General features: G+C 47.3%; 1 protein-coding gene and 1 pseudogene across 3 annotated transcripts; one reads left to right on the top strand and one right to left on the bottom strand.

Annotated features, from left to right (window-relative positions):
* The first annotated feature begins 8,847 nt into the window (after window positions 1–8,847).
* Flywch2 (FLYWCH family member 2) lies at window positions 8,848–17,305 on the top strand. Of its 3 annotated transcripts, none has more exons than XM_051181271.1 (3): window positions 8,848–8,992; window positions 14,265–14,692; window positions 17,096–17,305. In XM_051181271.1, the coding sequence occupies exons 2-3, from the start codon at window positions 14,371–14,373 to the stop codon at window positions 17,194–17,196; spliced, it is 423 nt and encodes a 140-aa protein (XP_051037228.1). In that variant the 5' UTR covers window positions 8,848–8,992; window positions 14,265–14,370; the 3' UTR covers window positions 17,197–17,305. The 3 variants fall into 3 exon arrangements, with proteins under 3 accessions (XP_051037228.1, XP_051037230.1, XP_051037229.1); XM_051181273.1 differs by lacking the exon at window positions 17,096–17,305 and adding an exon at window positions 16,814–16,970; XM_051181272.1 differs by lacking the exon at window positions 8,848–8,992 and adding an exon at window positions 9,230–9,264.
* Window positions 17,306–19,716: 2,411 nt separating this feature from the next.
* On the bottom strand, window positions 19,717–20,586 carry LOC127219585 (peroxisomal biogenesis factor 19-like; annotated as a pseudogene).
* Window positions 20,587–22,216: the final 1,630 nt, after the last annotated feature.

The following is a 22,216-nucleotide window of genomic DNA, read 5'->3' on the forward strand; positions in this document are numbered from 1 at the left end:
TCAAAGGCATGCACCACTACCATCCAGCTTCACTCTGACAATTTCTTGAGCCTTTGGCATCCCTTTCTGCCCACTGGGAAGTAATAAGCCCACTCCAAGTACCACACTTTGCTGTGTGCAAGCCTGCTCTTTCATGGTGGACTCACGCTGGTGACATTGCAGAGGGATGTGGAAATGCCAGATTGCTGGCACAATGACAGATGCTAACCTCAGAGGTACTTTCCACACCTGGGATTGGTTACAGAAGACATTGTCCCACAGGGCCTATCTCCAGGTATCCTTCTCTTGCCTGACCGGCACAGAATGTTCAATCCTCCCCCTCCCCCTCGATCTTCCAGGCATGATGGATTCCAAAGGAGAGCAGTGTCTAGTGCCACAGCTGCCCCTCCTCCTCCTGAAAACCCAGGCCCCATAGCTGCCTCCCTGCCGCCCCAAGAAAGACTGAAGGATCCCTACCAGAACAGGGGCCCCCAAGGGTTCTAAATAGCCAACCTTGGCCCCAGGGAAGAAAGGCACAGCGATTCCAGCTGCCTGAGAGCCGCCAATGAAGGGGAGTGTCAAGCTGCAGGTTCTGGAATCCTTCACAGTTGCTTGCTTTGTTTCTTGAGACTGCCAAGGCTGCCCTGGTGCTCAACAGACGTCCAGACTGGCCTCTCATTCCTCTTGCCTGGGCCTCCAAGTGCTAGAGGAACACTGTGACAAGACATACTGCAAAGGAGGAAACAGAAATTAAAATGTGAGAGAGGGGAGGTAAAATACTGTAGCCTTGGTTTTTCCTTACAAAAATATTGTTAATATTACTCCCTTTTTGTTTTTACTTCTTGGATTTCGTTTTGAGTCTCATTAAGCCAAGGGTAAGTGTTAATGCTTTACCAGTACACTTTATCTCCAGCCCTTTGTATTTCTTGACACAGACTTTCATGTAGCCCAGACTAGCCTTCAACTTACTATGTCATGGGAAAGGGTTTTGATCATCTTCTCTCAACCTACTAAATGCTGGGATTACAGGCATATACTTGTTAGGTCCTAAAGAAATTCAGGACAAATGACTGAGGTACTTATTAACATATCAACAGCATCCAGCTGGCTATTATGATAAAGCCCCAGGGGAACCTTGGTGGATTCCAAGGCAGGTGCAAGGGTGACCGAGGTGTGTGGAGGCACAAATATGCCAGGTAGACAGAGCTTGGTGAGCAGTTTTATTAGAAAGGGAAAGGGATGGGGAAGGAAAGAGAACAGAGATAAAGAGACACAGAGACAGAGAGAGGACAGAAGACAAGAGGGAGATGGGAAAAGTACTGTCTGCCCTAGGGGAACAGCAGGGAAAGAACACAAGTGGGCAGGGGTCTTTCTTTTAAAGGGTCCTTTACACCTGCGTGCAGACTAGTACTTATGGAACCCTGGGCTGACCAAATTACTGCCTGAGTGCATTCTGCCACAATGCCTGAATCTTTACACTGTCTACCGAGGACTCTCAGCATAGCAGGGACCTGTCACAGAACCCTGGCTCCCCTCAGCACTTCTAACCCCCACCCTCTACTCTCAACATCTCCAGCCCTAAGCTTCCCTTGTCTTTCCCGTATTCTCATTCCTATATAACGCAGCCATTTTGACTAAGTGCTCTCTCGGCCTCATAGTTCTTCTCCCTCTCCTGATGCCCTCTCTTGTCCCTCACTCTTCTCTTCCTCTTCTACTCTTCTCCTTACCCCATCTTATGGCCTGGTTCACTCTGGACCTCTGGCTGTACTCTCCCTCGCATCATACCTAGGAGTGGCCAGGTTCTTATTTTCACTCACACCACCATGTCTAGACTGTTCTGTTTTGTTTTTGAGACAGGGATTCTCTGTATAAGCTGTCCTGGAACTTATCTGCCAGGCCTTTTGTTTGTTTGTTTTCGGAGACAGGATTTCCCTGTGTAGCTGTGGAGCCTGTCCTAGGACTAGCTCTTGTAGCGCACACTGATCTCAGACTCACAGAGATCTGCCTGCTTCTGTCTCCCAAGTGCTGGGACTAAAGACATGCACTGCCATCACCTGACTCAGCCAGGCCTTTTTAAACTTTTTATTTTGAGGAAGAATATCACTAAATTTCTCCTCTTGTCTCAACCTCCTGAGTAACTGAGAGAAGTTTTGCATCATTCAAGTCAGATAAAAATGTAAGTTTTTAACTCACTGACTTTATTTTCTTAGAATTACTTAGTCTTTTTGTACAAGTTAGTTTTTTGTTTGTTTTTCAAGACAGGGTTTCTTTGTGTAGCTTTGTAGACCAGGGTGGCCTCAAACTCACAGAGATCCGCCTGCCTCTGCCTCCTGAGTGCTGGGATTAAAGGTGTGTTCCACCACCACCTGGTTAAATACTCTTTTTTTTTCTTTTTTTTGGAAACTCTGTCTTACTCTGTTGCCCTTCCTGGCCTACAACTCTATGTAGAGGGATGAAAAATAAATAAATAAAAGGCAAAGAATATTACTGCTCCTAGGTATGGTGGAGGAGAAAGTTTATTATAGACAGTGGGAGAGCGTAGGTAGAAGCAGGAACATCTGGGAGAGTCCAGAGTGGGCATGACCAGACTGAGCTGGGCCGTGTAGGATAGAAGGAGGGGAAGAAAGAAGGGAGAGAGGGGAACCAGGTGTGGCAGGCAGAAGATCCAAAGATACAAAGTGTGGGTAACCAGAAGGCCTGGATTATATAGAGAAGAGCCTCTGGGGGAAGGACAGCCCAGACCCTGGGTTGGAGAGTTCGGGGTAGAGGACAGAGAACACAGAAGTGAATGTGATTAAACCCCAGCCCCTGAGATGAAATCTTCCTTTAGAGCTCTGGGATGAACAGCACCAAGATGCTGCTCCTGGGCCCTAGATGATAGTCCCTGTAGTTGCCTCCATCTGTGGTCTTCCATTCATAGGCTGACTATATCTTCTGTAGGGTCCCTGTGATCCAGTCCAAGCCAGATACTTGGGCCTCCTTGAGCCCTCACCCCCTTTATACCTTTATACTTCAGAGGACAGGGAGAGCTCGCTCCCTGATCCCCTCTGGAGCCAGAGCCAGACTCTGGCTTCTCCAAGGCAGTTCCCCTTGACTGTCTCCACTGTGCACTTGACTGCCCTACCAGGCCCAACTCTCACTTCTTCCAGGATCTCCCCAGGCTTTGTGGCTTCAAGCTGAGCTCCAAGATCATGACTCTTCTGACAAAAAGAGCCACTCTAGGAGTTTTCAAGAGCATTACTAGAGCTGTGGAGCTCCTCATGTCCAGGCCCATTTGCACAATCAACACAGGGGCCTCTTAAATCCTCTGTGGTGAGGGTGATGTCATAGGGTTCTTGAACTTCACACTAACCCTGTGCTCTAGGCCTTCACCTTCATCTTTTGCCTGCACCTAATTCTGTGCTCAGCCTCAAGAAAGTTCCTTGGGGAGGTGGTTTGCAACCCAGAAGCCAGGAGCAGTTAGTTGGTTGAACTTTATTTCAGAGTCATGGAAGAAAATAAAAGCTAATACCTTCAGAGGCAAGCTCAGAACTGACCTGTGTCACATGTCTTTGGAGAAACCATTTCTGGGAAATTGTAATAGGCAGGACAAGCAGCCACTGGAGTTTTATTTTCAGCTGCTGATGACAGTAACCCCTGCAACTAAGCAGAGCTTGCCCCTCTTCAAGGTGAGAGTAGGATGCACAAAAGGGTACAGACAGAAAGAATCATCCCCAGGGTGGGTCCTACTGATGACATCTTATCAGGAGAGGGCAGCCAGGGAGAATGGACCTGCAGGATAGCACATTGTTAGAAGGACATAAGAATTGAACTGGGCAGGTTGAATCTGGAGAAGTTTCTCCACCAAGGGGAGGCCCAGATGAAACTTGTTAAAATCATGCCTTTCTTGGAGAAGAGGCAGCAGGTGCCTCTGGATGGATGAGGGCAGGGACAGCTCCCTCCGGTGTGCCATGATGTTTAGGGCTGAGGGCAGGGACACTAGGGAGTGGCAGAGAGTAGATTGAAGGTTAGACCAGTGTTACCCAGCCTCCTACCATGCTGTCTCCCACCCAAGGCTTGCAAATGTGCCCAGGGCTCTGCCAGAGCATTAAAGTGGGGGTTCGGCACCTGGGCAGTAGAGGAAACCATCTGGAGACAAGAAGTGATTTCAGAGTGTTATCTGAGGACCAAGGAACAAAAAGAATGAGGGGGACAAGCCTGGGGTGCTCAGTGTGGAAACTAAGAGGGCCTGGAATCCTACCAGAGCACAGTCTGTATTCCAAGGTGGGAGAGAGAACAGGAAATGGAAGCTGAAGAAGCAGAATGCCAAGGGAGGCAATGACCACAGGGACTTGACAGTTGGTTTCTAATTAGCTCCCTAGCAGCTGGAAGCGCTGCCTGTGGAAGCAGGTGTGTGGTACCCTGTTGTGCACGCCACTCCCTACCCCTTCTTCCGCTGCCTCCTCTGTCAGAGCACTTAGGATAGGCTGGGAGCAACTCCTGGAGAAGGGCAACTGCAGAGCTTTGATGATTGCCTAGAGCACTCTGGTGAGCCCAAGTAGGACTGGGGAGGATAGGAGGAATTAGAGCTACAGCCATGGTCTGACAGGCCTGAGGGCATCTTCCTAAGGAGAGTTTGTAAGCATTGCTAAGTTATTTTACCAACCCCTGCTTTCACTTTTGGAACACTAGCATTATTTCCCTCTCTCCCTCCTCTTCCCCCTCTTCTATCCCTCCCCCTCCCCCTCCTCCATCCCTCCCCTCCAGCTCAGTCTCTCTCTCTCTCTCTCTCTCTCTCTCTCTCTCTCTCTGTGTGTGTGTGTGTGTGTGTGTGTGTGTGTGTGTGTGTGTGTGTTTGAAACAGAGTTCCACATAGCTCAGGCTGGCTGTAGACTCACTATGCAGCTGAGGCTGGCTTTAAATTCTTTGATCTTCTTCTTTCCTTTCCCCAAGTGTTGTGATTACCTCACCCATTTATTTATTTATTTTTAGAAAAAAGGTCTCACTGTGCAAACTAGGCTATTCTCAATTTTCAATCCTCCTCCCTAATAGTGAGTCCAGGGCCAGCCTGACCCCATCCCCCACCCCCAGCCACCCCCACCCCCTACCGCCTGTCAGAGTTTTGATATTACAGGCCAGGCATTTGTCACCACACCCAGATATTTCTGCTCTTTTTGTTTGTTTGTTTGTTTGTTTGTTTGTTTTGAGACAGGATTTCTCTGTAGCTTTGGAGCCTGTCCTGGAACTCTCTCTGTAGACCAGACTGGCCTTGAATTCACAAAGATTTGCATGCCTCTGCCTCCAGAGCTTTGTGGTTAAAGGTGTGAGCCACCATGGCTGGGTCTATTCCTGCTCTTTTTAATTTTATTATTTATTAATAATTTTGTTTTTTGAGACCGAATTCCACTTTGTAGTCCCTCTGGCCTGAAACTCACTACATAGACCCAGCCAGTACTGCCACACCTAGCCCTGCTATTTTTAATAAATAAGTTTTACCTTCTCCATTTAAAACTCTACATGACAAATTTTAAACTCACATAAACCAGACTTTGAGTTCCTCAATAATTAGGAGTTTGCCAGGAGTGGTGGCACTCACCTTTAATTCCAGTGCTTGAGAGGCAGAAGCAGGCAGATTTCTATGAGTTTGACAGCCTGGTCAACATATCAGGTTCTAGGACAGTGAGAGCTATGTAACAGAGAAACCTATCTCAAAAATAAAAAAAATAATAAAAAATTTCATAGTATAAAAGGGCCCAGGGAGATGGACTCTAAGTTGGCTGTGTGGTAAATGCCTGGATTCTCACAGTTGTGAAGGAGGCAGGGATGAGGACTATCTTATTGATCTGAGATTCCACTTGGTTTGGGCTGTACACCTGCTTCTAATAATGCACAGCCCTCTCTAAACAATAACTATCAAACTTGCATGTTTATTTGTTTATTTATTTTTACAGATTTTTTTATTTTTATGTATACACTGTTCTGTCTGCTTGTTTGCCTGCAGGCCAGAAAAGGGCATAAGATCTCATTATAGATGGTTGTGAGTCACTGTGTGGTTTCTGGGAATTGAACTCAGGACTTCTAGAAGAGCAGTCAGTGCTCTTAATCTTTGAGCCATCTCTCCAGTGCGGCCTTGTTTTATTCTATGTTTCTCTTTGTAGTTCAGGCTGTCCTGGCACTCTCTCTCTCACAGCAATCCATCTGCCTCTGCTTCCCAAGTGCTGCTGGGCTAAACTTGGCAGTTTTTTTCTTTCCTTTATTTTTTTTTAATATTTATTTTATGTATTTGAGTGACCAGTTTTCATACACACCAGAAGACTCAATCAGATCTCATTATAGATGGTGTGAGCCATGATGTGGTTGCTGGGAATTGAACTCAGAACCTCTGGAAGGCTAATCTAGTGTTCTGAACCACTGAACCATCTCTCCAGCCCTTTTTTTTTCCTTTTTTTTTTTTTTCCAGAGTTTCTTTGTGTAGTTCTGGCTGTCCTGGAACTCGACTTGTAGACCAGGTTGACTTCAAACTCCCAGAGATCCGCCTGCCTCTTCCTCCTGAGCACTGGCATCAAAGGTATGTGCCACCAATGCCCAGTGCTTATACAGTTTCTATTCAACAGCATTCTTTATATATCTGGTAGGAGGGTAAGAGGGCCGATCTACCCTGAATTAATTTTAGATGCATGTTTGCATTGATTACTATTGCTGTGATAAAGCACTGTGACCAAGGCAACTTATAGAAGGAGTTTATTTGGGCTTAAGTTTCCGGAGGAATAGGAGTTCATCACAGCAGGGAATCTTGGCAGCAGGTATAGCATCAGGAACAGAAAGCTGAGAGCTCACATCTCAACCATGAACACCAAGTGGCGATAGCAACTGGAAATGTCAGAGGTCTTTAAACTCTCAACGCCTTCCTCATGTGAAATACTTTCTCCAAAAAGACCATATTTCCTAACTCTCCCCAAACAGTGCCCGATTCTGAGGACCAAGTTGAGCCTATGGAGGACATTCTCCTTGAAGACAAACTGTAATAGGGACATGCCCTATTTACCATCTCATGCCTATCCATAAACAGGCATGTATAGGATTAAAATCAGTTGCATTATGGGAAAGAACATGCACAGTGAGCAAAGGCTGCCAGTCAAAACAGAGAAGCACATAAACTACAAAGTGTGGTCACAACTGAATGCATAGAATAAAGCCTCACATGGCTGCTGTCATACCCTACAGTGTATCTCACCTGCTCTTTGCTTTGAATAAAGTTTCCTTGCTATTTTTACAAATCTGTGTCTTCATTTCAATTCCCTGAAAAACCAAGGAACCTGGAAACACAGACTCTGACCACTGATAAAACTTGGCATCCTGAGTCAGGAAGACTGTTATGAGTTCAAGAGCTGTATAGTGAGGTGCTATTTTTTTTAAAAAAATGTACACATATATTATTTCCTTCTAAAACAGCTTTCTATGTAGTCAAAGTTGGCTTTTAACTCTTAGCCCTCCTATCTCTGAGATTACAGTTATGTGCTACCATATGTGTTTGCTAATTAATTTTAAAAAATAATTTATTTAACTTTACTTTGTATGCATTGTTGTGACAATGTCAGATTCCCTGGAACTGGAGTTAGAGACAGCTGGGAGTTGCCATGTGGGTGATGGGAATTGAACCTGGGTCCTCTGGAAGAACAGCCAGTGCTCCCAACCACTGAGCCATCTCTCCAGCTCCCATCAACTAATTTTTTTAAATGAAAGATCTTTATTGGTTCTATGCTTTGAAAATAGCTGCCACAATATTTATTTAATTTTTAAAATGTGTTTTGTATTTTGCCTGCATGTATGTCTATGTCTATGTCTATGTCTATGTCTATGTCTATGTCTATGTCTGGTACTCATGGAGGCCAGAAGAGGGCATCAGATTCCCTGGAAGTTAGAGACCATTGTGAGCTGCTGTGTGGTTGCTGGAAGAGCAGTCAGTGTGCTTAGCCAATGAACCATCCTCAGCCCTAGTTCATTATTTCTATGTGAGCTTGTGTGTGGAGATCAGAGGACACCTTTGTGGGTTCCTTTCTGCCCTCCCACCTTTATGTAGGTCCTATTGATTAAATTTGGGTAGGCCAGGCTTGGTAGCAAGTGCTTTATAGACTGAGCCTTCTGGGTGAGCCTAGCTATCCAACTGAGCCAATTCACTAGACTCCTTGGTTAGTTCTTTTAAGGCGAGGGTTTGACAGTGATTTATATACGAAGACATTTAAACAATAGCCAAGACTATGATTGATTGCAGATGATGTAATTCACAAAGGCCCTTGGGTTAACAGGAAAATGCCCAGGAAATGACGTTTACTGGGGAGGAAGGATTGGGCCAAGGAGGTAAAGGAACCAGAAAGGAGGGTGGGACCCAAGGATCCGCAGAGACAGGGACAGGGACACGAGGGAGTAAAGAACCTTTCTGCACATGGGTGTAGGCCAGACAACCCCAGGGTGTTAGGATGAGCAAGCATGCAAAATACAGAAAGAACGCGTGTCTGAGCCATCCCACTTCCACCGCCACAGCACAAGGTTTCAGGTCCAAAGTCTATGAGCCAGGGCTATACCAGCAGGCGGTGAAAACAATGGGTGAGAGTTGGGCTAATAACAAAGGATGTTGCACAATTGGGACGTCAAAAAAAAACTTTAAATAAATATCCCAGCTTCCTCCTCAGGGAACCAAATCAAATACTGCGTGGAGTGGAAAGACATCTGTAAACCATACTCAAACTGGATCCCCAATCCAGTTTGCGCCATCCCTACTGGCTCCGCCCCCTTTTGAGTAATGAGTCCGCCTCTCACGCCGATTGATCAAGCTGTCCACTCGCTGCTACAAAGGTAATATCCGGATAAGCGGAGTTCGTCAAAGGAATGGAGCGCCCTCCCGACCCTACTGCGCATGCTCGCCCCGTGACCCCAGCTTGAGGTGACGGCGGGAGCCAAGGCGGGGACCCAAAGCACTGTGGCTGAGGGACCCGCCACGGCTCCGTCGTCCGAGAGGCAGGGCCTGTTGCCGTCGGTGAGGACGGGCCCCATCGGGCGGGAGGGTCCCAGCCCGTGAAGCTACTCCCTGGGCTTGGCTGTCCCGGGATCTGGGACTGGTGTTAGGGAAGGGTCCCTGGCTCTGCCCCCCAGATTCAGGCCGCCTCCCTGCCGTCCATCCGCAAGGCGCTTCCCTTCCTCCATGCCTCCCTTTCACTAACCCACTCTGCCACTGAACCGAACCTGTACAACCCTAATGGGATCCCAGCCAACCAATGCGCACCTACCCCAATCGGTCCATTCTGCCAGGTACATGCTCATCCTTAACCTCTACAGTTTAGTCGCTTCTGTCCTGGGGGTTCTTGCCCCAGTGGCAGAGTTTGAGGGTGGGAGCTGAGGAGATGCTTAGAGATTGGGGTGGGGGCATTGGTGGGAGGGGATCAGGGAGCGGGGCGTTTTAGGCTCGAGACCAGACATGTTGGATAAAGGGGTGGAAGATACCATTCTGAGTCAGGGTGATTAGCGAAGGGAGGTGCCCTTATTTGAGACCTCACATTGGGAAGCTCTGCACTGTCCTGTATATTATTTTATTCTTGACCTATTGGGAGGGTCACTGCCTTTTTCTCCTGTCTCCCTGTGAGAATGTCCTGCACACCTCAGTGTCATATGGTTCTCTAAACAGTCCAATCACAGTCCTCCATGACTGTTCAGGACAGTGACTGGGAAATAGCTGTCAGTATCCTGAGTTCAACAACCTCACCCTTCACCTGATGCTAGCAACTCCACTTACAGAGTTCTGACCAGCCCAGAAAGGGTAAGGGTGTCAGTCCTCCTGTTAGGACATAGATGCTTCACTCTCATCTTGATGAAGGCAATTCTTTTATTGAGCACCCCAAGATAACTACAGAAGTTTCAAGCCTCCAGAGCCGCATCAGTAAGAGTTTGGACCTTAATTGTTATGGCCACCATAACAAATCGCCATCAATTTAGTGACTTAAAATGACACAACTTCATTATCTACATTTTAGAGGCCAGAAGTCTGATGTGGGTGATGTTAGTGTCAGCAGGCCTGTATTCCTGCTGAGGTTTTAGGGGAGAAACACTTTTCTAGAAACAGCTTACCTTGTTAGGTTGGTGTGGTGGGCCTTCATCATCCTCAAAGTCTCATCTCAGCCCATGACCCCAGCCTCTAGCTTTATCTTTCCTGCTCTGTGCCTCACTTCCACATTTTTCTCTTTTTTACTGCTTCTCTTTTTGTTTATTTTATGTGCTTGTGTGCCACGTGTGGGCAGTGCCTGTGGAGGCCAGAAGAGGCCATCAGATCCTCTGAGCTGTACAAGTGGTTGTGAGCTACCTGATGGGTTCTGGGAACCAAATTCCTGACCACTGAACCATCTGTCTGGCCCTGTGTCTTCTGTTTGATTGGGGGGGGGGATGGGACAGGAGAGTGCATATGCTTGTGGACAACTTGTGGCAGTTGGCTCTCTCCTACCATGTGGATCCTGGTGGAACTCAGGTCTTGAGGCTTGGTGGAAAGCACTGTTACTGCTAAGCTGTCTCGGTAACCCTTGTTTTGGAGACAGGCTCTGGATATGTAGGTTTGACTTGAAACGCCCCCCCCCCCAGTCCTCCTGTTTTAGGCTTCCTACTGCTGGGATTATAGGTGTATGCCACTATACCAGCTTCTAGGGACTAGGATATAGATAGCTGAGTAGTCATTACTCTGTCACAGACCTGATGAAGTGTGAATGACTCCTGCTCATTGTATGCTCTTGGCTCTTGAGCCATTTTTGCTCTTCTGGGTCTCCTGAGCACAAGCAAGGTCATGAATGCTGCTTCACTTTGCCGTGCTGGGAACTGAATGTAGGCAAGCTCTTGAGCGGTTACACCAACTCTTGCTTCACTTTTTCCCCTTTGGTGGTGGTGGGGATAGTGTGTGTGTGTGTGTGTGTGTGTGAGATTTGTGTGAGGGTGTGTGATGCTTCTGTGCACATGCAGTGGCAAGAGGAGGGTGTTGAATGCCTCCACCTGCCCACCTTATTCCCTTGAGGCAAAGCATCTCACATGAATCAGAAGCTCACCATTTTGGCTAGACAGATAGGTTAGCCAGCACACTCCAGGGATCTGAATGTACCGCCTTCCCGGTGCTGTGTTTCAGACATGTATGGACAGGCCTGGCTTTAACACAATGCTGGGGACTTGGACTCAGGTTCTCAGGCATGTGCGGCAAGTGCTTTTTCTTGAAGTTGGAACACATAACAGTCTTCCTGCTTCACTCTCCTTAGGGCTGGGATTTTAGGTGTTAGCCACCACACCTAGCTTCACTTCCCTATTTTATTTATCAATTCATTCATGCATCCATATGAGACCGGGTCTTATATAGCCCAGGCTGTTCTTGAACTCCTGATCCTCCTGCCTGAACCTCATAAGTGAAAGGTCTGGTCTGAGACTGTTTTTCTCTGAGTAGTAGACTTAAAAAAAAAAAAAAAAAAAAAACAGGCTGGAGAGATGGCACAGAGGTCTTCTAGACTCTTCCAGAGGTCCTGAGTTCAATTCCCAGCAACCATATGATGGCTCACAACCATCTGTGATGAGATCTGGTGCCCTCTTCTGGCCCACAAGATACATGCAGACAGGACACTATACATAATAAATAAACCTTTTAAAAAATTACCTTTGGAGTAACTGTATCTTGCCTTTTAGAATGTTAAATATGTGCCTACTTCAAAAGAAAAAGTGAATCATGAATATTATAATTTGAGAAGATGGGTCTGGAGAGATGGCTCAGCAGTTAAAACACTTGCTGCTCTTTCAAAAGCCCCAAGTTGGATTCTTAGCACCTGTGTTGGGCAGCTCACAACCACCTGTAACTTTAGCTCTGAGTGATCTGACACCCTCTTCTTGCCTCAGAGGGTACCTGTACACATGGCATCCATTCACACAGACACACATACATACAAATAAAAATAATAGAAGTAAATCTTTAAAGATCAACCTGAGATCTTCAAAGGTGAAATCACTCATTCTCATCATTCCAAATTCATTCCAGATCTTGGCTGATTTGAAGAGCGTTAGCCAGGCATTTTGTAGAATAACCCATAATGTGGGGCTGAGATTTTCTAGTGCCTCATTACACCACAGCCCAGGCACCTCACATCTGTGTCAGCACAGATCATGTTGACTTTGGAAGGGGTATTTGAGTTGCACTGCAGTTACTATTTTTCAAAACAGGGTTTCTCTGTGTAGCTTTGGAGGCTGTCCTGGAACTTGCTTTGTAGTCCAAGCTGGCCTCAAACTTACAGAGATCCGTCTGCCTCTGCCTCCGCCTCCAGAGTGCTAGGATTAAAGGCATGTGCCACCAATGCCCGGCCAGTTACTATTCTTACTATCCCTGTTTCCTTGAGAATGAGTCACTAAGTGACAAGATCCACCTTAGGGAGGAGCATACTCTTTAGAATTCTATTAGCATGAGACAGGGTCTCATTTAGCCAAGCTTGTCTTTGAACTCCTGACCCTTTGGCTTCTACTTCCCAAGTGCTGAGAATATAGGCATGTGCTACCATAAAAGGTTTGTGTGGTGTTGGGACTGGAACCCATGGTTTTGTGCATGCTAAGACTATATCCCCAGCTATATCCCCAGCCTGGGATTCTTGAGAAAGACTTGGGCTCTCTCCACTATATATTCAGTTATTATTTGTATCATTGTACCTTGTAGATATTTATTTTATTCTTAGGCTTATAATCCTGCCCACTTAAGGGTGGACTCCATTCTGTGGAGCAGTTTTCTTCATAGCTGATTTTTCTTACTGGTATTGGCTCTTCACCAGTGGGTTCCAGTCCTGACTCTCACCAGCTGTGTGGTACTGGGCCACTCCACTAAATGCCCAAGTCACCCCCCACCCTGGGGGGGGTGGAGCCAACCTGGGGGGGGTGGGGCAGAGTAGGATGATGGTAATACCTGAGAGGGACATCATTGGGCTCCAGTAAAGAGGTCACTGTTGACTTCTTCATGACTAACTAGGGCTGCTTTGTAGAGAAGGCAGGGGGCAGGGTACCTGAGTATTTCCTCACACCATCTCATCTAAGTGGTTTCTGGGTCCCTCTGTTGTGTGTGTGCACGTGTGGCGTAGTGTGTGTGTACATGTGATGTGCAGTGTGTGTATGTGTTTGCAGGTGTGCTCTTATGTGCATGTTACTTGACCCTCTACTTGATTTTTTTTTTTAAAGATTTGTTTGTTTATTATGTATACAGTGTTCTGTCTGCAGGCCTGAAGGGGGCACCAGATCTCATTATAGATGGTTGTGAGCCATCTATAATGGTTGCTGGATATTGAACTCAAGACCTCTAGAAGAACAGTCAGTGTGCTTAACCTCTGAGCCATCTCTTCAGCCCCTCTACTTGATATTTTTTGAGACAAGGTCTCTCCTTGAACCTAGAGTTCATTGTTTTGGCTTAGATTGGCAGGCAAACGATCCCTGGGGTCTCCCTGACTCTGCTCCCCTCAGCCCAGTGCTAGGGTCACAGAGGCTGCCATACTGAGCTTTTCTATGTGAGTGTTGGCATCCAAACTCAGGACTTGTGCTTGCACAGCAAGACTTTGCTCACTGAGCCTCTGGGTCACTTTTGTCTTTGTCAACTTGTGTGCTGCCTTTAAGTCTGAAACAAATTTTTTCTTCCTATGCTTTGGATTGACCATTCAGATGCTAGGCCAATGTGCTGTGTCCCTGAACTATACCCTCAGCCTGAAACTAGGGCTTTTTTTTTTTTTTTTTTTTTTTTGAGACGGTCTCATTATATAGTATTCCTTGTCCTGGAACTCCCTATGTAGACCAGGCTGGCCTCAAACTCAGAGATCTGCCTGCCTCTGCCTCCTGACTGCTGGGATTAAAGGTGTGAGCCACCACCACCCAGCAATTTGTTTTAATGTTATTTCCTTGCTATTTAACTTTTTTTTTTTTTTTTTTTTTTTTGAGGTTCTGGGGATCTAACCCAGGACCTTGTGCATGCTAAGCTTGAGCACTACCACTGAACTGCACCCCAACACAGCTCATGTGTATTTCCTTTTCTGACATTTACATTGCACAGGAACTAATGAAATAAAGGGGAAAATTGCCTCATGAGTAAGTATATCTCATGTTTTTTTAAATGTTAAATATATTGCCACTGGGGGCAAGGGAATGAAATCATGACATAGTAAAATAGTGAAGGGTAAAATCCCTCATTCCCACCATCACCTCAAGCTACATCCCATGATCCATTTGGTAGCATTCCATCCTCCTCCATTGACTTGCTTTGCCTCCTCCCTTAGGACAGAATCCCTGGACTCTCAGTTTGCTGGCCAGGGAGGTGGAGGAAAAGGACAGACCTATCTGCCAGGGTGAGCGTGGCCTGAGGGTCAGGCTGCTGGTCCTGGGATGCCCCAGCCCAAGCCCAGTGAGCAGGAGGGGGAGAGCATGAAGGCCAGCCAGGAGCCAACTCCCCAGCCTGGCACAGATGTGGTCCCAGCAGCTCCCAGGAAGCCCAGAAAATGCTCCAAACTGGTCCTGCTGACAGCCTCCAAAGACAGCGCCAAAGTGGCTGGGGCCAAGCGCAAAGGAGTGCACTGCATCATGTCCCTGGGGGCACCAGGCCCTGCCACCCTGGCCAAGGCCCTCCTCAAGACTCATCCTGAGGCTCAACGAGCCATCGAAGCAGCCCCCCAGGAGCCTGAGCAGAAACGCAGCAAGCTGGACCCTGGTGAGGCTTCTGTAGCTGGCACAGCCCCTCAAAGATGCCTGGTTCCTTTCAGAGCTGCCACAGGCAACTGACTCCAGTTCTGAGTCCTTGCTCTTCCTTTGCCTTTGTGATCCCTGCTCCTTTATTTCTCTAAGCACAGGTTGGAGGTGGAGGGCTCAGAAGTGATAGGTGCTGCTGGACACTCCTTGGGGAGCCTGGCACCCTATATTAGCCCCTCCTACTTTTGCCAATAGCTTTGCCCCTCTGAGCCCATGAAGAGTTCCCTCTGCATGGCCTGCATGCCTGGCTTCATCACAGGAGTGTCAGAAGTTGAGGTGGGCCCTCTGTCATGCACTTCCATGTTAGAGGCTGCTGGCCACTCTAAGTCTTGGCTGTGTACAGGTGTTTCCAAAGGCCTGCTTGTTGGTTCACCTGCCACATGTTTCACAAGCATTTCAGCCAGTTTACCCATGTTTGTAGACTTGTGGCAATGTGCTTACTAGGCACTAGGACTCAAGGCCATCAAGAGTTGTGGGGACTCCCCTCCCTGTCTCTTCTGCTTCAGCCTCATCCACACTCAAGCTGCCACAGAGGATAGAACCAGGCTCCAGAGGACTGTCAGGAGGAAGCAAAGAAGTAGCCTTAGGCGTTGTAAGCTGATGAGGATGCAAGGCTTCCTGGGAAAGTTCAGTGTCCTCTTGTTTTGCAGTGATGAGGTGATGGGAGTCGGTGGGCGGCATTAGCCTCACCCTGTACCACTTCACCATGGCTGTGTCCCTTCCTTCAATGTGGTGCTGGATGGTGACAAGCTGTCCCTTTCTCTGCATCCAGCTCAAGCTGACCTCATGTCAGATTCTTGGGACCTGTGGTTGTTACCTCAGGCCTCCCTGGGAGTAGGAGGTGACAGGTAGAGGAGGAATTGACTAGGGACAAGCAAAAGAGGGTTGTCAGAAATCCTTTGAGTGTTGACGAGAGTAGGGGAGAACAGTAAATAGCCAAGCTGGTAGTCCTCAGGGTCAGACATTGAGGGTGGTGCTGAGGTGGGGGGAGAGGGGGCTGCTAGCCTCAGGATGTACTTACACAAGTCAAAGTCTTGAGGCTTGGTCTAGGCTCTGATCCACTTGCCAGTACACAACAGTTCCCAAAGTCACTAAAACTGGAAGGAGAGCCCTAAGCCAACAACACCTGGAGACCCAGGGAGGGTGACAAGACACCTTCCTGGATGGAGCTGGAAATTCCATAACCTGGGTGTCTTACCGTATGTGTGTGTGTGTGTGTGTGTGTGTGTGTGTATATATGTTGTGCCCATTACTGTGTGTGTTCTGTGTGTGCTTGTCTATGTAAGCATCTCTTTGATTGTTTCTGTTGTCCCTTTGTATGACTTTTACCCACGAGGGTGTGTGTCAGTCTGAAGCAGTTACCCCTCCCCACTAGGTGTGGAGCAGGAGATACTGCAACTCAGACACCCCATTAGGGGTGCTTAGTGGCAGGGAAATGGCAAATGAGCTGATCTCTCCCAACAGACGAGCATCTGGCAGGCCCTGAGATGGTAGGGGTAAGAAAAGCTACGCCCTGGGCCTCCGTTTGCTGTCTTTGTACAAGTGGCCTCCTGGGGTCAGCCATGTACTGACATGAGGAAGGAAAGGAAGTTGCTGTGTTACCATCAGTTAGCTAGGCAGAGTAAGGTACCCTGCCTCACAGGGAGAAGTTTAATGGGATAGCCTAAGGTCATAAAGATTCATAGTCCCACTGCTAAATCTCAAGAAAACCAAGATGGAGTACCCAGGACTATAAGCCTGGAGTTGTTTGGGGACCATAGGCTCCCCAACCTCCCACCCACAGCTGGAGCAGTACTGAGGAGTCAAAAAGACTGAGTCAGTCCTGCTCTGGCTGCCTCTCTGTTACCCCTCCTAGTTCTCACCAGCACAGAGGTAAGGATGGGAGGCTGATCTCAAGAGAGTCTGTCAACACAAAGCCACTTACACAGAGGGAGAGGGGTGGAGTCTGACTGGGAACCCATTCTTCCCATACAGAGGAAGGATGGTAGCCCTTCAGGCCTTGCCAGGCAGGTGCTCTTGATTTGTGGACAACCTCTTGCCCCCTGTTCCTACATGCACACCTCCCTGTCTCTGTCCCACTCAGGGCCAGCTGGTGGTGATTCAGCCACTTCCTGCTCAGATGCTTCCTAGAAATGAGTTGAGAAATGGTTGTGATCCTGAACTTGGTGGCTTTTTAGGAACAGTGTCTCTGATATGGCAAGTACTTCTCTAAGCTAACAAAGATATCTGGCCCTGTACTGACTCCTAAGAAGCCAAGGTGAGGGTGGTTTCCAGCTTATAGTGGAGCAGTGTGAGCCTAGGGCCAGCCTCTCCCAGCCCTCCCGTGTTCTTTGTTACCAGCCTGACCTATCTGCCTTTCTTCCAGATACAGGTGACTCAGAAGACAATGGATGGTCTGGGGTGTCTTCTTCAAGTTCTGAGAAGGAGACCACTGTGCTCCCCAAGGCACCCAGCACTTCCCTGTAACCTTTGCAACTGCTACAGCATGTGCTGCTGACTGTGTCAGTTACTTTTATAAGCAAGAAGGAAAAATAAGAGGGAAAATAAAAGAAGCTGTATGCTATTTCCCACCATGGGTAGGTTTTTGTTGTTGCTGTTGTTGTTTTCCAGACAGGGTTTCTCTGTGTAGCCCTGGCTGTCCTGGAACTCATTCTGTAGACCTGGCTGGCCTAAAAACTCACAGAAATCACCTGCCTCTGCCTTCCGAGTGCTGGCATTAAAGACATACACCACCTCCTCCAGGCAAAGGTAGGAATAAAACATTGTAGGACTTTGGATCACTGGAGACCCACTGTGACCCCCTCACTCTGGAGACTTCCTTTTTGACTTTCCTTCCCATCCCAGACTTGCCTGGCTTGGGCCATTGGACCAGTGGAGTCTCTCTTGAGGCCTCCAATTTCTAACCTCACAGTTGGACTCCCTTGGCCTGGAAAATGAGCTCTTGGTATAATTTAGCCTGGTTCCCATGACTTCATCTTCATGCTGCTAGCCTGAAATGGAATACTGAGAGCTCCTGCCCTGGACCCAGGGCAGTCTGACCCTTCCCTCTACAAGAGGCATCTAGTTGAGTCCTCCAAGGTTACCATAGGCCTCTGTGCTTCCTAACCTAAGCCTGCCCTCCAGAAGACCCAAAGATGGCTGCCTCCCAGGCATGGAGCTCCAGCCTCCTCCCTACAGGTGTCACCGAGGAAGGGATGAGACTGACAGTTGTCAAGGATCTGCCCAAGATGCTCGAAAGAGTGCAAGACCATCCAAGAAATCACATACACACACACACACACACACACACACACACAGCCTGAGCCCCTAACAAGAGTTTGAGGCAACCTCAGGAGATCACACAGGAACAAACAGCCCGAACCCCTCTCCAACTTGTGGATAGGAGAGAAAGGAAAACTGCTGCCTTCCATTTCCAGTCTCCAAGTTGAGAACTCCCACTTCCAGAGACCCCCAAAGGCAAATGCTTTGGCTTCTAGTCCTTTTACAGATAGGTTCTTATTCTTTAAAAACCACCTCTGAGTATGAAAAACATTATCTTTTTTTTTTCCTCAAAAAGATAAATGTGAATTTGTTCTTGTAAAAGTTATTTTCCAGGGGGGTGGTTATGATCAAAATACATTGTATACATGTATAAAATTCCCAAAGAATAAATTAATATATATTTTAAAAGTTATTTTCCAAGTGAACTACACAGCTAGAGGGCTAAAATTAATATCCATAAAATATATGGCAACCATGGTCCTTAGATCTAAACCTAGGTAATTTAGAAAACATGTTAACAATATATCATTAACATCAATTATAATGTCAAAAGTTAAGACTGAAATACCAAGGAGATGAAGACATCCTTTTACCAAAGGAAGAGCAGCCTAAGCTGGAGGGTGGGGTCATGGTAGAAACTCGAATAACATTACACAGAACTATCTCCTAACATTTCCCATCTGCAGCTTATAGAAGCTCAGGAAAATTAGAAACAGACCTGGATGAAAAATAACCCACACATGCACTCAGAGTATTTATTAGATCCTGTCCCCTGGGGCTTTCGGGGAAAAAGACCCAGGCTGCACCCCTTCCCCAAGCACCTTCCTGAACCAAGGATTCTAGGGAATCTGATGTCTCAAGCAATCCAGAATGAATCTGGGTAGAATGGCCATTCATTTGCCAGCTCTGACACTACAATTATGTGTTGCTGGCCAGGGAAGGGAAGGGAAGGGTCTGGTGAGAATGGTACAGGAGTAGATGAAAGGAAACAAGATTGGCCTTCAACAATCACATTGGTTCAGAGGGGCTGGAGTAAAAAGAATCTAAAACAAGAGGAGGAAAGAGGACAGCCAAGGGGCCAAAGAAGGTCAAGAGCTGGTCTCACCCAAACCACAGAGTTGTTGAATGAACCAAGGTAGCAACTTGAGTTCTCAGGAGGAAAGGGAATTAAGCGTCCAGTTCCTAGAGACAGGAAAAACCCAAGGCTTCTCTTCCAACCTGACCACAGGTAAGTGCGAAATTCCTTTCCCTTCAGAGAGTTCAAAATTAAGGCAAGGAGATGTGGTGACAAACCTACAGGGCCAGGGCAAGCTACATTTCTCCTCATTCCCAGAGGCCCTGCCAGAAACACAAAGTCTTAGGACTCAGCTCCTGCTCCCCAGATCCAAGAGACCGAGTAGAAACAAGGCACGAAGTCCCTGGGAGTAAAGGGGACATGAGTACAGCCATATATAACATTATTTTGGGGAGCGGGAAGAAGTGAAATGCCCCCAAAGGGATGCCTTCCTTCACCTGGCAATGAACCGGCCTGTTTCTAACAGCAGAACACATGATGGAGTAAGGCTCATAGAAACGGCCTACAGAATAGATCCGCATAGCCTTGAATGGGATGTAGAGTGTGGGGCAACCAGCTCCCAGAGACGATACTCCTTCCTGTTCCCAATGGTTCTGCTGACTCCACATGTTCTCCATGTCTGGGACTCAGGGAGGAAAATGTGTTGTGTTTCACACGATCAGATACTGTTTGCCATTGGCACCTGATGGGCCTGAGAGATTGAGGGTATCCAGGTTAAAGTTGAGTCCAGGAGGCATCTCCTCAGCCAGCTCTTTTGGAGGATGACCCAAGTATGAGACCTAGCACCTTCTCAAAATGAGCCCTGTGAGTAGCTTCACTGTGGGCATCTCTGCCTCAAACTGCTCACATATTTTGCCCATGATGCTGTGCTGCCCCTGGTACTTCTCAAACTGCTCTGGAGGAATAGTTTCCTGGTGACTCTGCAACCACTCTGGATACTTTTCCGTGATCTCCTTCAGGGATGGGTACAGTACATCCTTAGAGAGCAGATTCTGCATGATGGGTAGGATGTTCCCTTCCCCATCCCCTTCATCCATGCCCAGCCCTTCCATGGTTTTGGTCAGTTCCTCTTCAGACAAGCCGGAGTTCTGAAGGTCAGTGGTATTTTTGGCTAGCCCACTTAATGTCTCCTTTAGGCAAGAAGTAAATTCTTGTTGAGAGTTTACATTACTGCCCACTCTCCCAGCTGCCTCTAAGAGCTTTTGGAACTGTTCCACCAGGTGGGGCTCTCCTTCAGCCAGCTGCTTCATCACCCTCTCAGACTCCGCAGAGGCTTGGGAAGCCAACTCACTATCGAACACTTCCTGGAAAAACTTCTCTTGGCTGGCGAGGAGGGCACCTTTGGCAGGGTCTCCTGGGGATCTCTTCTGGGGCCCTGAAGCATCGGGGACTGAGGTGCTAGGAGGGGATGCTGGGGAAGATTTGGCTTTATTGAAATCATCCAGAGCATTTTCCAGAAGCTCCTCCAGTTCTCGGTCTGCTTTGACCCCAACATGGGAACCTTTCTCAGCAGCCGCCATCTTGCTGCCTCCCCATTATCTTTTCAATGTAAAATGTAGGGACCCTATGTTCCAAGCATGTCTTCAGAATTAACTGCCATTTTGCTGTGTTGCTTTTATAGGTGTTTTTTTTTTTTATTAAAAGAATCATTAATTTTGTCTGCATGTATGGCTGTGCAGTACGTGTATGCAGAACCTTTGGAAGTGAGAAGCTGTTGGGTCCCCTGACACCACAGCCACAGACAGACAGTTGTGAGCTGTCATGTGGGCACTGGGAATAGAACCTGAGTCCTCTGGAAGAGCAGTTATTGCTCTTAACCACTGACCCATTACTTCAGCCTCATCAGGGCTGTTGCTTGTAATATTGCTATTCTGTTCCAACCCTGGAAGTAAGTTCTTTTGTCCTAATGCTCTTTTTAAATGGAGTTCATTGTGGTTTCTCTTTTGCTGTGTGCATTTGGTGGTCTAGTTTTGTCAGATGATAAGGAGCCCTGGCATGGTATGGTAGCTATGCCTTTAATCCCAGCACTCAGGAGACAGAGATGGGCTGGGGGTTTGAGGTGGAGGGACTGGATCTGATGTTAGGGAAATGGCTCAGTTGGTAAATCCTTTCTGCTGCTCAATTATAAGGACCGAACTAGCTCTGTAGACCAGGCTGGCCTTAAACTCACAGAAATTGCCTGCCTTTGCCTTCCAAGTGCTCAAAGATTCATTTTAATTTCATCTGTATGAACATTTGCCTGCCTGTATCTGTAACATGATTCTGAAGGAGGCCAGAAGTGGATGTCAGATCCCCTAACTGAACTTTGTCCTCTGTAAGAGCAGTAAGTGCTGAAAATTTTAAGTCAGTGGTTTTCAACCTGTGGGTCAAAACCCCTTTGGCAAACCTCTATCTCCAAAAATATTTACATTATGAGATAACAGAAGAAAAATCACAGTTATGAAGTAGCAACAAAAAATAATTTTATGGTTGGGGGTCACTACAACATAAAGAACTGTATTTAAAGGCTCTCAGCATTTGGAAAAAGGTTAGGAACCACTGCCCTGTTTGTTTTTGAGACATTCTATGTAGCATCAGCTTCCTTGGGACTCACTATGCAGCCTAACATGGCCTCATTCTCCTGCCTCTGCCTCTGGAATCCTGAAATTACAGGCTTGCCCCCTCCCCACCAGGCTTTGTATTTTCTGTGTCTTTTTAGCTTTTCGATTTCTGGAAAACCCTTTATTTTATCTTCCATTTACTTAGTCACTTGTGGTGTCTTTTTAAAAACAGAGTCTCGTTAGCCTGTAGCCCTGGCCAGCCTTGCATTCGATGTACAGCGGAGGACCTAAATTCTCGGTTCTCCTGCTTCTATTTCATTTGTGCCATGCTACACCCAGCTCCTGGTTGGTTTGTTTGTTTGTTTGCTCGTTTGCTTGTTTGTCTTTTCAAGACAGGGTTTCTCTGTGTAACAGCCCTGGTTGTTCTGGGATTTGATTCTCTAAACAAGTCTGGCCTCAAACTCATGGAGATCAGCCTGTCTCTGCCTCCTGAGTGCTGGGATTAAAAGCATCTGCTACCACTGCCCAGTCTAGCTCCTGGGTTCTTATTTAAACTTGTGATCTGTTATTGTCATTATTTTGAATCTCATTGTCCTGGATTGGGAGTGGA

The sequence above is a fragment of the Phodopus roborovskii genome, unplaced genomic scaffold (assembly GCF_943737965.1).
Source record: "Phodopus roborovskii unplaced genomic scaffold, PHOROB, whole genome shotgun sequence".
Taxonomy (NCBI): Eukaryota; Metazoa; Chordata; class Mammalia; order Rodentia; family Cricetidae; genus Phodopus; species Phodopus roborovskii.